Here is a 16,812-nt window from a genome sequence, read left to right as displayed (position 1 = left end):
GACAGGTCATGTACCCTTATTATAAAGTGTTACTACTATGAGTATTAATTTAAAATCAAATAAGACAATAGCACAGACTAAAAAGATAAACACCAAAAAGACGTACAATTTTAAATAGTTAAAAAGCTGCGTTTTCAGGTGTTTATTAAAAGTGAGCTCTGAGCTCGACTGTCTAATAAAAGCTGAACTGAGCTCCACAGTTTAGAAGCAGAATAACTGAAAGAGTCTTTCCATGTTTTCTGTGTTTTACTGAAGGAGTTCAGAAGGTCAGAATCTGCAGATCTAAGATCATAAACAGACAGACATTCAGGAGCTTTAAGGTCATTTAGAGCTTTAAAACCCAGCAGCAGAGCTTTAAACTATCTCTAAGAGATCCATGCGGTCAGTGCAGTGTGTAAACAGGGTGATATGTGCTCTCTGTGTTGGCGCTGTGAGGATCCGTGCTGCTGCGTTCTGTACGGGTTCTAGAGGATAGATTGTTTTCTCCAGTAAGAAGATCATTACAGTGATCAACTCTGCTCATAAAGTATTTTTCTCTGAATGTTAATACCAAAGATCAGTATTTCAGTTTTTTCATGACTTAGTTGTAGGACATTTGGTGACATCCACTGAGAAATATCTGACACACAGCTGGTAAGCCTGTCAACAGAGTCTTGATTTTTAGAAGGAATGGAAACATGTCATCAGCATAGTTATGAAAATTATTAATACTATGTTTCCTATTGACATCACCCAGTGGTAACATGTACAATGAGTCAATAACAAGCTGTCTCAGTACTATGGTTAGAATGAAACTTCTCCACTATGGGTGGTAAGGCCAGTGAGGGAAGCTTTATGGTGGACAGAAGCAGGCTGCAGCCAGGTTTGTGCAGCAATTGTGCTGACTGCAGTACTGTTTGGCATAGAGATGCTGAGGCAAGCAACACAGTGCTGCACAGCAGAATGACTGATGTGCTGGCGGCGGAGGAAGAGGAGACACTGCATCAATCAATGCCACAAACCTAATCTGGTGGGGAAACGAAAGCCAGCCAGGAAGATTGGCTGCTGCCGTGGACCCTGGGTTGACAGTGGCATAGATGGGAAACAGCTCACTGTCCTCATCGGAAGCTGTGTCCACACGACTATATGCAGACGTGCTCCCTGACACTGAGGGCGGCACACCTGCCAACTAGGAAGCGAAGACTGTCCAATTTAAGTCATCACCGACCATTGAACCAGCATTAGAAGGAGCAGTGTTGACGATACAGTGGAAGACAGAGAAAGTAGAAGGTGGCCAGGAGGAATGCCGTCTCCCCCAGTAGCCCTGGACCTGATGTTGTGAGAAAGATGGTGCTGGGCGCAGTGGAGCAGTGCATATAGAGCAGGAAGGTCAACAGGCCGGGACTCTGGGAGGATCATGACACCCTGACAACATCAGCGGCTGAGCTCAACAGGATGCCAGGTCCCCCTTGGGGCCGGAAGCTCTCGAAAAGCACTCAAAAACAGGGAAATATGCATCTACCTCACTTTCCCTGAGCACAGGTATTAAGGCGATATTGAGCCTAATTACAAAGCCAAGATTGCTTAAAGGACAGGAACCTTCTGGAGCAGGTGAAGAGAGAGGTGCAATTGGCATGGAAACGCCAGCGAGAGCAGAAGAGGTAGCTGCAGGAGATGTAGCTTGCCGAGGCCAAGGCACAGGCTAACTCCATTCCGAGGGAGAGGTACAGGCTTCAAATCACCAGCACTCAGCCTCTTTAATGCCAACTCCTTCTCAGCCTCCAACTCCAAAGCACACACATCGCTAAGCGAGGATCCTCAGAACTTCTCAGAAGCCTGGGTTGGCTGAGGCACAGGACCAGGGGACCCCTCACTCAGGTAAGATTCCATTGCTCCACAAGGTCACCATAAAGCACAAACAATCAAAAAAAGATCATTTTTATGGCATGCATCAAACTGTTCTCTGGTCATTTGATCGCTGTCTGTCTTAAACTCCAACGTAAAACTGCCTGATTGCAAGCCTCAACCTCAAAAGTTCGTTGTGTTACCTCTGTTAGTCTTGTCACCCCAAACGGTCCGCCACTGTCCTCTGTAGATCCCACCTTTGAGCCATTCGTCTTCACTGGTTCTGTTTTTCTTGGTGATTCTGATTTTGTACAGTATGTGAAGATTCTGTGGGATACGGGTGCTGCTCAGTCATTTGTTCTAGCTAATGCATTACCGTTCTCTACCAAAACATACGTAAACAGTGATGTCCTTTTTCAGGGAATAAGCAGTGATGTGTTTCGTTTTCTTTTTCGCAGGGCTAATTTATGGACTCAGGATTTCTCTGGTTTTGTTAATATTGCAGTTGGACCTAAGCTGCCAGCAGGTGGGGTTTCCTTCATCCTAGGAGATGACCTTGCTGGTAAGATGTTTCTACCTGAAGTTGCTTGTATGCGTAATGCTCAACCTGGTTAGTTCACTCTGCACTCTGAGTATTCCAGAAATGTGTCTTTGTACTTGCATACCTTTTTGTCAAGATGTCGATTACTTCATTGTGTTGAACCTTGGTGGGAGGAGGTGTTGCGCTCCGCTCCATATTGTGTTGCTGGTTTGTCTGTGCCTCTGTTCTGTCATCCCAGTTGCAGCATCATTCCACACTCCAAACCCTGTTTTCAACTGATTACTTGCTCCAGTCCATACTCCACTTAAGTTCAGGTTATGATGTCATCACGTGGCCTCCTCAGCTCCACCAACACTTTTTGCTCATTGTATTCCTGATTATTTGATTATTCTCTGACTGTTTGGCCTTTTGGACTGCTTTGTTTTGGCCTTGATTTAGCCTAGCCCTTTTACACCTGTTAGCTTATTGTATTGTATACAATAGATTATTGTATATTTTGTATATAGATTCCTTTTGTAGATTTTGTAAATATCTTCACCAGGTGTAGGGTTCGGCTGCCATTTTGTTTGAGTTTTGGGTTTTGTCAGTCAGGCAGTTTGGTAAGCTGTTTGTCTTTTTGTTTATCATTTTGTTTTGGTAAGATTAGTATCTTTCTTGGAGTTAGTTTGGGTTCTGAAGTGCTGAGCCTTCACTTGTAGAGAGTTGCCTCAAAAATTATGCTGGCAAAGATAAAATCATATCTTGCCTCTATAATGCATTACAAGCTATCAACCCTCTTGCAACAATTTCAGTTGGAGCAAACTTGGAGAAAGAGTTAGGTGTCACGCCACACTCTGGTTCTGCAGTTCAGACTACATGACACCATCAACCAATCAGAAACCGTTGCAGAGATCAGCCTCACCGGAATTCTGATTAGTTTCACCTGTTCCTCATTCGCAGACAACTACAAAGACTGTTTGTTTCCACCAGTACTTTGCAAAGTATTGCCCCTGTTCACAGAGCATACTATGTCTGTCTTTACTTATATTGTGTTTGAACTTGTTGTTAGTATTTTTGACTACCAATTTTACTTTTGCCCTTTTTTGGATTTGTTTGCTGTGTTTTTGATAGAAGCAGCTCATTTTAAGTTGCAGTAAATATAAGCAGAACAGACTGAACCAAGATGTGGTCAATAATGGTACAACATTGTTCTGTTTTAGCTGGTAATGTCAAATGTTTTGAGGGGAAACAGGACCATATGCCTTTAAGAAGTGCGAAGGTGCCCCATTTTTTCATGCTACTGCTGAGAGAGAGAGGAAAAAAAAAGAAAAATCTGTTTGGAAAACTACCTGTTGCTTTAACCACTCCATGCCTACTCCAATCCTCCTTATTTAATATTAAGTTTTATTTCAGTGCATGACCTGCTAATAAATGCTGCTGTGTTTTGGAGCTCCATCGTGCTTCTCTGTGTTTTTGCTGCTGTAAAAAGCGGGCTATAGTGGCTGAGTGTCACCTCAGAGGAGGTAGCCCTGGCTCTGAGACTTTTAAGAGGCCAAGAAACAAGATCAGAGAACTTATAAAGTTGTTTTTTCTTTAAACACTGCAGTGAAAATGAATGGCTCTTACTGCTCATGATTAAATGACAAATAATAATTATTTTTTAATTAACTGCACCAGAACAGCTGTAGTAGCACACAGATTTACGAACATACACTACTCCACTCGCACTTACACCCAACTAACACTCCACACAGGCTCACACACAACACACACTCCACACATACCTTAGCAATGACCTGGAATACCATAGCAACCACCCAGCAGCACCTCAGCAGGCATCTCGGATTTCATAGCAACGGGTTTGTCAAAGTTCGTTCATGAACTTCCTCCTTCTAATTTCCTGTTTGTAACAAAATTTAGTGTGATGTTAAAAATACATCTTTACAAACTTGATTTGAAACATTTCTTTGTTTAAATATTGTTTTGCCTTTTCAGCCCTCATTACAAATGTTGTACTTTGGCCCCCCAAGATAAAAAGTTTGGGCACAATTATTATATATATGAAGTGTTAATGTATGACACTCATAGGTACCAAAAGCCCCAAAACATGGTAGCCACAAGCTAATTTGACCCTTTATGAGCAGTTAGCTTTTCCCCCTGTGTTTGATTTCATGGTAAAATGAAACCAGTTTTTTTCAGTCACATAAACACATTCTGAGTCCTTACTGCTGTTTCATGAGGTTTTAACATGCTGAACAAATTTGTTCAAGTAGCCCAGATTATTTGCTGTCATTTATCCTGTAAAAATCAAGGTAGTTCCAAAGCATTCTGTCATATATGTAATTAGCTGAGTTTGCACAGCCAGATACAGCTGTCATTACTGAGGAAGCTAAACCAAACATTTGTTTTTGTGGCCATTTACATGAACACAGGCCTACGATTTTATTTGACGGCATCGCATAATTATGTTTAGTCTACTTTTTTTCTAGCTGACTGTTGCTTAATATAAGGCACTTTCAATGAATTAACCTGTTTACTCTGTTTTTATGTATCAAACATATTGTCAATGCATGATGCTAGCATCTAATGCTAACATGAATGTTATTGCAATAATTATATGTCATAATATGTCAGAAAAAAACCTTGCATCTCAAATTTTTTTCATTATGCTTCTATTATGCTTTTCCAGTTTTTCGCTTTCCTTTAGTTTGTTATGTAGCTTTTTGTGCATGTAAACAGTCTGCAAAGTCACAAAGCTCAAAGCTCAGTGTCTTTTTGTCACCTCTGAGATTTGAACAGCAACATGTGGAAAATGTGCCAAAAAGTGAAAGATTGATTACACCGACTTAACATTATTTTTATGTACTGCACAGTGGAAAGCAGTATAGTCGTGCCTTTATTACTTTTCAAAGTGGATTGTATTCAATTCTGACATGAATTCAGCTTAATGTCAAATTCTTATGAATTCTTCTTCAGTAAACAGGTCAAATGAAGTAAAACAGTGTAATAGAGGTTTAATTTTTTGTTTTTGCACATATTCTGAATGTCACTGAAACTGACAAAAAAGGAATCCTAAAAACAGACTTAAAATATTAAGACAGAAAAAGAATTTAATCCCTTAGAGAATTTAATCCCCCACTTAGAGAAAAAAATCCCAACGTACATTGATGAATGTATTATTGAATGTATTATTCTGTGCCCTGCATTATCAAATCAAGAGATTGATCTTGAACGATACAATACAATAAGCTTTAGTTTTCCAGGTGGCTGTTAGGAACCTTTACTGCTAAGAATGTAAGGTGTTAACCATGGTTTTCAGGGAGCACATGTACTGTACATACTACAGCTGCATGATAAATTGTATTTTCATGATTATCACGATATGAGCTACTCACCTGCAAAAAATACTTAGTGTTGTATATGAAAAAGAATGGTAATAACTGCTGTTACAGCATACTCACATCGCCATAAGGAGCTACATATATATTTATCAGTATTTCTTTTTGTATTATTTATAGAAAAAAGGTTGTTCGGGGAATGCTGCCAGCTTTACCAGGCACAAAAATGTGCAACAAGCTCTGAAGTAGCTATTATATCAATATCTATTTTGCACAGTAACCAGCCAGTCTGAGGACAGGTATTTATCAAACGTGTCTGTATCATGCAGCCCAGGTATGTACACATGCATTTATCCACTTCTGTGGGTAAAGGTTAAATACATTTATGCAAAAGCTTTCAAGAGTCATGTTTAATGAGCAATAAGTGTCTTTCCACATTTCAGATCTTGCCGGTGGACTTCATACCACATGATATAAATTTCATGAGGCAGGAATCTGTGGACTAGGATCATTTCACGGTAATAGCAAGGGTCATAAGGGTCCAGCACTTGGGAGGGAATGTGTAGGCCGGCAGTCCGAACGCCCATGTGGGACGAGGGCTTCAGTCCAGCTTTCTCCAGACACATTCCCATGTAAACATCATCTATGGGCAGAATAGTGATGGAGTGAGACATATTGTAGATGGTCTTGGCAGTAAAACGTGAAAGCAGGAAGCCTCCTCCTCCACAATAGGGAGGATACTTATCAGATTCCTGCACTTGGACTGGGACATAATATTTGCTGTCCGCTTCCCGGATCGGTCCAGCACCCTGGATCAGGTAGCCAACAAACAAGTGTTTGTTGGCACCATAATCACCCAACCCTTGGAGATACACCACCATGTTATCCGTGCTGGCGAAAATGTCATCATCCCCGTTGAGCAGGAAGTGGGCGTTGGGGCAAAATTTCTCCATCCATTCCAAAAAAAGGATCTGCTTAAGCGTGAGGTTGAAGAAGGAATCATGAAAGTCCCACTGCAGAATGTCCTTGTGTTCACGGTTCTCCACTTCCAGGAGTTTGTTCAACCTCTGCTTCTCAAAGCTCTGTCCAGCAGTCCCGGATATAAACACGGTACGAATCCAAACGCCGCTCTGCAGCCTCTCGGCAGCCCATGTTTTCCGCAACACCTCCCGTCTCTCGTAATTGGGTGGAGAACTCTTGATGACCAACAAAAGAAACACGTCTGAAGATCGCTCAGGGCCACCACACTTGTCAGGAACATTGAGCAACATTGGGAAATGCCGACAATGGCGGTGATACAGGAAGTCCTGAATGTGTTTGGGCAAGGAAGAAAATCCACTGATGTTGGAAGCAGATGAGTTCTGTTCACATTTGGGTGGTAAACTTGGGAAAGCTTGAGGCATCCTAGCGTCAATTTCCAGATTCCATTCATATTCTGATAGCGCAGGCTCCTCTTGGTTCTTGTCCTGGATGTTTATTCTCACCAGTATGATCAAACACAAAGTGCCAGCAATGAACACAGAAACCGTCTCCAGCTTCCACCTCCTCGCCTGGATTCCTAGATTGGAGAGTAGAGCATTAGAAAATTAGATTTTCTGCAATCATATAAACATCAGTTTAGCCCCCAAAATAATCAGGTAGTGGAAAATGTGGATTGAAATGTTGGTGTGTGTAATATTGCAGTGTTTGGAAGCAGATAAACAGTTCACAGCGAGAGCTAAACAGGCTAAAGTACAGCCTCCACATTGGGGGGGGGGCTTATATTAACACACTGTTTACTTTGGGGGATCTTTTTAGAACATTCACAGACCTCTATGTCCCCCATATACATTCAGTACAACACTTTAGATGTCATACAAGTATGCAGCTCACAAACACCCTGCATTCTCATAATATCCCATCATATTACTATTAATAAGTAATATGTTTTGCCCATTCATCCAGAAGAGCATTTGTCAGACATTGATGTTGGACGAGAGGGCCTGGCTCACAATCTCTGTTCTAGTTCATCCCAAAGGTGTTTGATGGGGTTGAGGTCAGGGCTCTGTGAGAGTCAGTCAAGTTCTTCCTATGTGCTTTGTGCACTGGGGCTCAGTCATGCTGGAACAGGAAAAGTTTTTCCCCAAACTGTTCCCACAAAGTTAGAAGCATAGAATTGTCCAAAATGTCTTGTTCTGCTGAAGCATTAAGATTTCCCTTCACTGGAACTAAGGGTTCTAGATCAACCCCTGAAAAACAGCCCCATATCATCATCCCTCCTCCACCAAACTCTACAGCTGGCACAGTGCAGTCAGGCAGGTAATGTTCTCCTGGCATTCGCCAAACCCAAACTCGTCCATCAGACTAACAGAGAGAGAAGCTGATTGGTCACTCCACAGAATACATTTCCACTGCTCCAGAGTCCAGTGGAAGCACTTTTCTCCACTCCGTCCAGTGCTTGGCATTGTGCTTGGTGATGTAAGGCTTCATGCAACTGCTTTATCATGGAAACCCTGCCATGAAGCTCCCAGTTCAGTTTCTGTGTTGATGTTGATCCCAGAGGAGGTCTGAACTCTGCAGTTATTGATCAGCAGAGCGTTGGAGACGTTCATGCTCCTCAGAACTCGGCGACCCACTCTGTAACTTTACATGGTCTGACACTTCGTGGCTGAGTTACTGTGGTTCCTAAACACTTCCACTTTTCAGTAATACACTCACAGTTCATCACGCTCAAATTCAGTGAGACAGGTGTTTTCCACCCTTTCTCTTCATTTAATTTGACCTGGACTTTTTGTCCTGGTTGTAGCTCTGAAAGGGAGTGGTCAGAATATCGCCTGTTGTAGATGAACTGGTAAGCCTCTTTGACTTTCTGCTATCTCTGTCTGACTCTAGCACAAATGATGGGGAAGGCATCAGCTTTCTTTTCAACACTGGAAATGGCATGTGAAAATGGTGACCCATCATCAGCTGAGCTGGGCTTATAGCATTGCCTGGGGTAGCTCGGTAACACATCAACGCTAGGTGTGGATCAAGTTGTTTCAGCATGTCTTTCAAGCCTCGGACGGCCCTCTCAGCTGCACCATGTGACTGAGGGTAATGGGGGCTAGACATCAGGAGTGTAAGGCCATGTTTGTCACAGAGCAGAGACAAACAGAGACAAACTGTTTTACTGCTGCAACTCACAAACTTAAGAGGAATGCCCCATCTTGTGAACATGCTTTTGAGTGCATTTGGTCAGCGCTTGGTGACCATCATGAATTCACTGAAGAACTTTGTCCTTGTTGGGATGCTGAAATCACTAACCCGTCTTGATGTAGCACAATACTCTAATATTCTAAGAGATGGACCTTTCCTGTATAGTAGGGTATGGAGAGAATAATCTTCTCAGGCCAGCTACTCCTGATGTGTGCAAGTATGCTCTGAATTGCAGTTGCACTCCTAATGCTTTCCAACCTCTCTGAAGATGCTGGTCTGCAGAGATTTTGTGACTGCTCGCACATATGCAGCAACTTCTTCTGTGTCAGATATGCTGCCACCCTGCAGGAGATTCCTCAATAAGGTGTCCATGACCACTAGTTGTTTGCCTGGCACATGTACTGCCATCATGTTACAATGATGAACCTCATTTATAGCTGCTGGCATCTGGGTGGTACTTGGTCAAGATCATTAGAATTTATCAAAGGCACAAGTGGTTTGTGATTGGTTTGTAGAACGAAGCTTTCCATGCCCCTCAGAACAAAGCTGTCCATGTAAATGGCATAAAATGACAACCCTGGTGCTGAAGCAAGCATAGACATCACCCATTTAAATGCTTGTTTCTGTGGTTGTTGCCCAGGTATATCCTTCTTTAACATTTCTGTGATGGGGTAGGAATTTTGGGCAGGAATTTGCTCGAATAGTTCACCATGCCTAGGGTTTGGTATAGTTCAGTAATGTTGGCAGAGCTTGGGATTTCTGTGATAACCTTGACTTTATTAACATCTGGCTAAATTCCATCTTTGCAAATGGTATAGCCAAAGTACTGTATCTCAGGCTTACTGAAGTAACACTGTGGAGCTTCAGTTTATGTTCTTGCATAATCTGCAACACAGTGCTCATGTTCCGGTCATGGTTTCCCTGATTGATCACTCAAACACATTTAAAGAAACAGGGATCAACTTTATCTCATTGCTTTCTGTCATTTACCACAATTAAAACAGATATATACAAAAACACAAAACTTTATTAGTTAACTGTAAAACAAAAGGAACACAATTACTGACAACTTACAAAAATACTCAGTTATATCTACCTTCAGTTGTTAACTTGGCAGTCAGTCATCATCAGCTGATGATGTGAGTATCAATAAAAGAGTGTTCATCAGATGAGGAGTAAGTAACAAAAATAACAGATGTACCTACTAAGGACCTACTCAGTCTACCAGAGACACTATAAACATGGGAAACGTGTTTCAAGGCAGTTTACTGCAAACAACCCTCCACCAAGAAACAACAAAAAAAGATTTCACCTGAGATATTCATAAACATTTGTTCTGTTTTTTTTTTCATACTCATTGAAAAAGCTGAGAATAGTAGAAAGCAACATTTTCCCAAATTATGTCCAACAGGAGATCAGAGACAGCGTTTGTCAGTAGAGGGATGTGTAAAAGGTTTATACAGTGTCATACTTTCCTATTGATGTTTTAAAAAGTTGCACCATGAATGCTATATTGTGTTGACCGTTTCGACCCATATTCCACCTGCCATGCACTGGCCATGATTGATATGGTCATGACTGTTTTTTGCTGAATTTCACAGTAAATTTAATCTCAGTAAGGTCTGTATGCGAGACCTTCTATGAGCTCCTCCGACACAGACTAACCTTTGACTGATGTACATTTGGCATAATTTTGGCCTCCGGCACTTTTGCCTTTGTTTCCCATCTATGCTGCCTTGACCCAAATTCCGCAGTGGCAACCATTCTTCCTGGCTGGCTTCGGTTTCCCTGCCGGCTCAGGTTCACGGTGTTGTCTGGCACGGTGCCCCCTCTTCTTGCAAAACCTGCACACCAGTCACTTTGCCACCCGGCCCAGGTCTATCACCAGTGGCTGAGTCAAGGTGAGACGGAGGAGGTCATGGTGGGGGGGCCTGTGCTGAGTGCAGGAGTTCTGGCTTGTGCCAATACAGGACATGTGCCGTGGACAGCGGCAGAGAGGAGTGCCGTTGCTGCTGTTGCACTGGACTTGATGCAATGAGCTATGAGGAGTATGGGAAGAGGTGCGCCGATGGAGAAGATGCCCACAGAGCTGAAGCTACCCACCAGGGTCAGATGGCACGCCCAGAGCGGGGCACACCGAGGAGCCACTGTGGCAATGATGTGGCTCTGAGAGATGTCACAAGTTCCAGTAACCATCCTGATTAGCCACTTACATCAGTAATGACATCTTTCTCTGTTAGAAACAACTGTAATAAACAAATTCAGTTCGTCCCCATGTGATCTTGACCCTGTTCCCACTTCTCTCGTTAAAAAAAATGTTCTCTGTCAACAAGTTCTATTCCAGATGCTTTAAAATCTGACCTGGTGAAGCATTTTTTAAAGTAAAGTTTTTTTGTTGTTTTCAAATAAATAAATGTGTATCTAATATCAAACAAGGTATATAAGGTTTCAATCTTGTTTTTGTTCTAACCATAGTAGGGGAGACTGCATTGGTTCATGTTGTGAATGGCTTAGCGCTGATGCACAAATCCTGCTGTAGGCCTTTCAGTCACAGTTTTAGAATGGGTTAAATCATATTTAGCTAATAGACAGTTCTTGTTTTACTGGGAAATCATTCAAAAAAAAATAATGTGGAGTCCCCCAAGGTTCACTTTTAGGGCCTTTGCTTTTCTATTTGCATGTGTTATCTCCAGGTGATCTCTTTAGGAAACATATAAATTTTCATAGCTATGCTGATGACACACAATGATACATTTCCTCTTACTTCTGATAATCAAGAATGTTTTGACAGGCTTATCAGTTGTATGTTAGATGTTTCTCAGTGGATGTCAGAAATGTTTCTATGACAAAACAATGAAAAACCTGAAATACTGGTACAGAAACTCAGAGAAAGCTGCTTTATGAGAAGCTTGACTCATCTGCTTTTTGAAGTAGGAAACCTGGTTGTGGTTAGACTCTGAGCTCTATTTTATCCCAAATGTAAACACAGTTGCCAAAGTAGCCTTTTATTATTTGGGAAATATCGCTAAATTTGATATCGCGAGAGTTGATTACACTAATGCTCTACTTACTGAGGAAAACAATCTATCCTCAAAATGTAGCAACACGGATCCTGACAACAACACAGAGAGCTCATACCACTTTACACACTGCATTGACTGCCTAGTTCTTATAGGAGAGATTTCAAAGCTCTGCTGCTGGGTTTTAGCTCTAAATGACTTTAAAGCCCCTGGTTACATCACAGAATATCTGTCTGTTTATGTTTCAACACATGACCTTAGATCCGATACTAACCTTTTGCAAACACTTTCTGTAAAATACAGAAAAGTCAAGCTCACTTTTATGGAATAACTGAAGTTTGGAACATGCCTGAAACCCCACCTTCTTCCAATCTAACGCACCATAAATTCAGAGTAACGAATACAGCCTTTTTGATTCTAAGGTAGAAAGACAGGTTGGACAATAGTGATATATAACTATTTTGTCCCATGAAACAAACAAGTTCCAAAACATGAAAAGTGAGCAAGCTGATTTTTTGTGCATAATTTAATTGCTTTAATCAATAACTTTTAAGTGATGGTTTAAAAAGGCTAATTTGTGTGTATTATCATTGTCTGCAACCAAGACAAAAAAATCCTGCTTTGTTTTTTTTTTCAGAAAAGGAAGCAGAATGTGAATTCTGTGGACCTTCATAGTGTTATTTTGGGGTCCAAGCACTACACAATTTACAATCTCTCAAAGGGAGATTTAAGGCTTTTCACAAATAAATCAGACTTGAGTTACTGAACACACAAATTTTCTGTTAATGTTGATAAAAAGTACTGTACAAAAGTGTTGGTCAGCCATGAAAACTGTTTAAAAGTGGGCAGTAAGTGTGTGTGTTTTTTCTGGCTAGTAAAAACAGTAGAAACATTTATATAAATACAAACATAAATACAGTGCAACGTAATAGAAAAGTGTTATTTTGTGGTTACAAGAGTTAGTTAGCTCTACAGTTAAAAGAACAGAGGTAGTAATTACTGACCCTGTGTGCTTATCTGCTATGACCCATTCAAATTCCATGCAAATGTGCACAGATGGAGCTTTGTAATTTACATATGACCAGTACAAAATAACCACATCTGTGGATTACATACTTTTTGTGTGAAAACCAGAAGAAAAGAGTTTTATCTGGTTCTGAATCTGCTTCAAATTGTGATTCATTTGGTCAGAAGATTTTTACTTAGTAAATCAAAACTACTTGTTGAGAGAGTTTACTTTGACATGAGTAATGAGAAAATATAATATATATGTTTTGACATCACATATCAGAAATGAGATTGTTTTGACACTCTGTTTTGTACATGTTCAATTTTGGCTGGTGGTTTGAGCAGAACTTGAGTTGTGTGCATGTGAAATCATACATTGCTCAGTTTCACTGGAGAGCACCTTGGTCATCTGGGAATTGTATGTTTTTTTACATGTAACCTCTTAACTACATGCAGTGGTGACATTTCCGACCTTTTCACAGCGTTAAACAGCGCATAGTCAGTGTGTACTTATAAATAGTCTCTTGGTATTCTGTAATGGAAAGTCCCATATTTATATATATATATATACATATGCAAAAGAGGCAAAAGTGTGAAAGAACAGCTCTACTTTTCATTTTATCATGGCCACTAAACTGCTGCTGCATCTATCTGCTTATAGATGATAATGACTAAAATGCAACAAAAGAAAACATAGATTACACCACACCACTTATAAACTGATACAATATTCATTTTGTTGCTCTTTTGACATTAGTTGTTGTTAAATTGTTAGTCCCTTTGTATGTACCACCCCATTTCCAAAAAGGTTGGGATGCTGTGCAGAACGTAAATAAAAATAGAAAGCAATGATATGCAAATCATGTAAACCATGTTTTAAAGAATGTTTTTTTTTATTTTTTTTATTTTTTTTAAATATAAGCCCATTTTGAATTTGATGCCAGCAACACGTTCCAAAAAAGTTGGGCATGTTTACCACTGTGTTTCATCTCTTCTTTAACAACACTCTGTTTGGGAACTGAGGAGACACTGCTGTAGTTTTTCCATTCTTATTTGATAAAGGATTTCAGCTGCTCAACAGTTCGAGGTCTTTGTATTTTTCATTTCATAACGCACCAAATGTTATCAGTGGTCACAGGTCTGGACTGCCGGCAGGCCAGTTTAGCACCCGGGCTCTTCTAATACGGAGCGATGCTGCTGTAATACATGCAGAATGTGGTTTGACATTGTCTTGCTGAAATAGTCAAGACCTTCCCTGAAAAAGACGTCGTCTGGATGGCAGCATATGTTGCCAAAACATGTATATATCGTTCAGCATTAATGGTGCCTTCACAGATGTGCATGTCACCCATGCCATGTGAACTAATGCTCCCCTATACTATCATAAATACTGGCTTTTGAACTGTGCACTGATAACAAGCTGAGTGGTCTTTAGTCCAGAGGACACAGTGTCCATGATTTCCAAAAAGAATTTCAAATGTTGATTCATCGGACCACAGGACACTTTTCCACTTCAGCTCAGTCCATTTTAAATGAGCTCGGGCCCAGCGAAGGTGGCGGTGTTTCTGGATCCTGTTTATATTTGGTTTCTTCTTTGCGTTTTAGAGTTTTAACTTACATTTGTGGATGCAGCAACAAACTGTTTTCACAGTCAGTGTTTTTCAGAAGTGTTTCTGAGCCCATGCAGTGATTTCCACTACAGAGTCATGTCTGTTTTTAATGCAGTGCCACCTGAGGGCCCAAAATCACGGTCAGCCAATAGTGGTTTTCAGCCTTCTCCTTCACATACAGAGATTTCTCCAGATTCTCTGAGTCTTTTAATGTTATTATGTACCGTAGATGACGAAAAGCAAAAGTTCTTTGCTATTTTACATTGAGAAACGTTATTCTTGAATTGTTGCACTATTTGATCATGCAGTCTTTCATAGAGTGGTGAACCCTCCTCATCTTTACTTCTGAAAGACTCCGCCTCTCTGGGATGCCAGGTGTTTTTTTTTAGCATTATACAACTTTACCAGCCTTTTGTTGCCCCGGCCCAACTTTTCAGAACGTATTGTTGGCATCAGATTCAAAATGGGCATATATTTTTCAAAAAACAATAGCACTTCTCAGCTTCAACATTTGATATGTTGTCTTTGTACTGTTTTCAAACAAGCTTAGTGTTTAAAATATTGCACATCATTGCAAATTGTAAAAAAAAAACAAAATGCAAAGTGTCCCAACTTTTTTGGAAGTGGAGTTGTACATTATACAGTCAATGGACTGAGTTACTATCCACTACTGCTCACTGCACATGAAAACTAAAAGCTAATGGAATTTTTAAAAACAGCAGAACCAACATATAACACACTTCTATTTTCAAATACTGACCAACATCAGCTAGATCCAAATATAGATCATGAAATGAAAGAAGCGTTTGTGGCACATCAGATTTATGTGAAAGCAAAATTGTGAATCTACTCACTGGAGATAGACTGCACCATCTTCATGAACAGCAGATATCACCTGAGAGCCAACCCAGATAGAAGAACATTAAACTTTGCTTGTAAATGAATTTTAAGGTACTTTTTATTTTTCCATTTTGTACACTTATGCAAAAGTTTGGTCAAATTATACATTTTGTTGATTGTCAAAAATAAATCAATAAAAAAATAAATAAAACCTGGTACATGCCATGTATTTCTAAAATCCATCCATAATTCAGTGTTTGAAATGTAAACAGAGTCAAATATAGCCATTTTATTTACTATCCAAAACCATGAGTGAACCTACATGTGTCTTCTAAATTTTATATGGAATATAAATGATGGTAAAATGGTGGAAAATCGGATCACAGTAAATTTTCTGTGTGGACTATTTTGCCTCACAGCGCCGTGCATGCATTAAATGTCTATGTGTTTGTTGTGGTCATGGCGATCCCTGCACTGTAAAAAATGGCTCGTCAGATCAACCTAAAAATTACTTCATATGGTAACAAATAAATTAACTAGTTTTATTCAACCTAAATAAATAATTCAAACAATTCTTCAAATCAGAGCAATTTTTTTGAGTTGAATTAAACTAGTAATTTTTTTAGTTTGATCTGATGAGCCATTTTTTACAGTGTGGTTCCTATCACCACCACTGTAAAGACGTCTGAGTCTCTACAAATCAACCATTTCACACCAAACCACTCTGAATAATCTCAAACACTAAATGTTTAAAAAATTGTGTAAAATTACCTTTTCTCCCAAAGCTGCTGAACTCCACAGGAGAATGATCTTCAGCAGAATGTCCTGTCATCACCCATTCATTTGTGAGAGCTATGAACACTGCGTTCACTTAAACACACACACACACACTGAGCCCTCCCCTGAGCGAGACGGAGTGAGAGAAAGTGTGATGTGGTGACTCACTTTGAATAGGAACTGAATCCAGGGCTTCTTTTTATAGTGGGCCAGTGTAAACTCAGCAAGCCACCAATTGAAAGCAAGGAATGGACTCCGGTGCAATGTTACTCTAGAGCCTAAACAAATTAACAAATAGAATAATAAAAAACAGGGACATCTCTGGAAAGGAGATGATTTAAGTATTGTAACTATCATTAATGAATAGTTTACTGAATGGAAACATAAGATGCCTGGAAGAGAATTTGAACCACCAACTCTGGAGGTGAAAGGCTGACACCTTACCAGTGAGCTACCAGATTCAAACAACAAACTAAGGACGTCAGGAGATAAAATACTGATAACTTTGTGTACAGAGAAAAACACAAATGGGTTCTTCATGACTGGCTCAATACGGAGCGCCAAAGCAGAGCTTGATTTTTTTTCAAGGATAGAGGTTTGAGCACAGAACAAAAGAGAGGCTTCAGAAAAAGAACTTGAGAAGAAGTAAACGAGGGGAAGGATTTAACAAAATTACTAGGCAGTCTGCTGTCAGAACTCCA

The 16,812-nt window shown here is 40.3% G+C and overlaps 1 protein-coding gene across 1 annotated transcript; it reads right to left on the bottom strand.

Moving 5' to 3' along the window:
- Positions 1-5,982: 5,982 nt before the first annotated feature.
- LOC118813000 (N-acetyllactosaminide beta-1,3-N-acetylglucosaminyltransferase 3-like) lies at positions 5,983-16,265 on the bottom strand. The gene is made up of 3 exons (XM_036578108.1): positions 16,106-16,265; positions 15,349-15,389; positions 5,983-7,240 (listed from the first exon to the last, which is right to left on the bottom strand). The coding sequence occupies exons 2-3, from the start codon at positions 15,371-15,373 to the stop codon at positions 6,093-6,095; spliced, it is 1,173 nt and encodes a 390-aa protein (XP_036434001.1). The 5' UTR covers positions 15,374-15,389; positions 16,106-16,265; the 3' UTR covers positions 5,983-6,092.
- Between the last annotated feature and the right edge of the window lie 547 nt (positions 16,266-16,812).

The sequence above is a fragment of the Colossoma macropomum genome, unplaced genomic scaffold, assembly GCF_904425465.1.
Source record: "Colossoma macropomum unplaced genomic scaffold, Colossoma_macropomum, whole genome shotgun sequence".
In the NCBI taxonomy this organism is placed as follows: domain Eukaryota; kingdom Metazoa; phylum Chordata; class Actinopteri; order Characiformes; family Serrasalmidae; genus Colossoma; species Colossoma macropomum.
The sequence above is the reverse complement of the archived record's forward strand: the minus strand, read 5'-3'. Positions and strand labels throughout refer to the sequence as shown.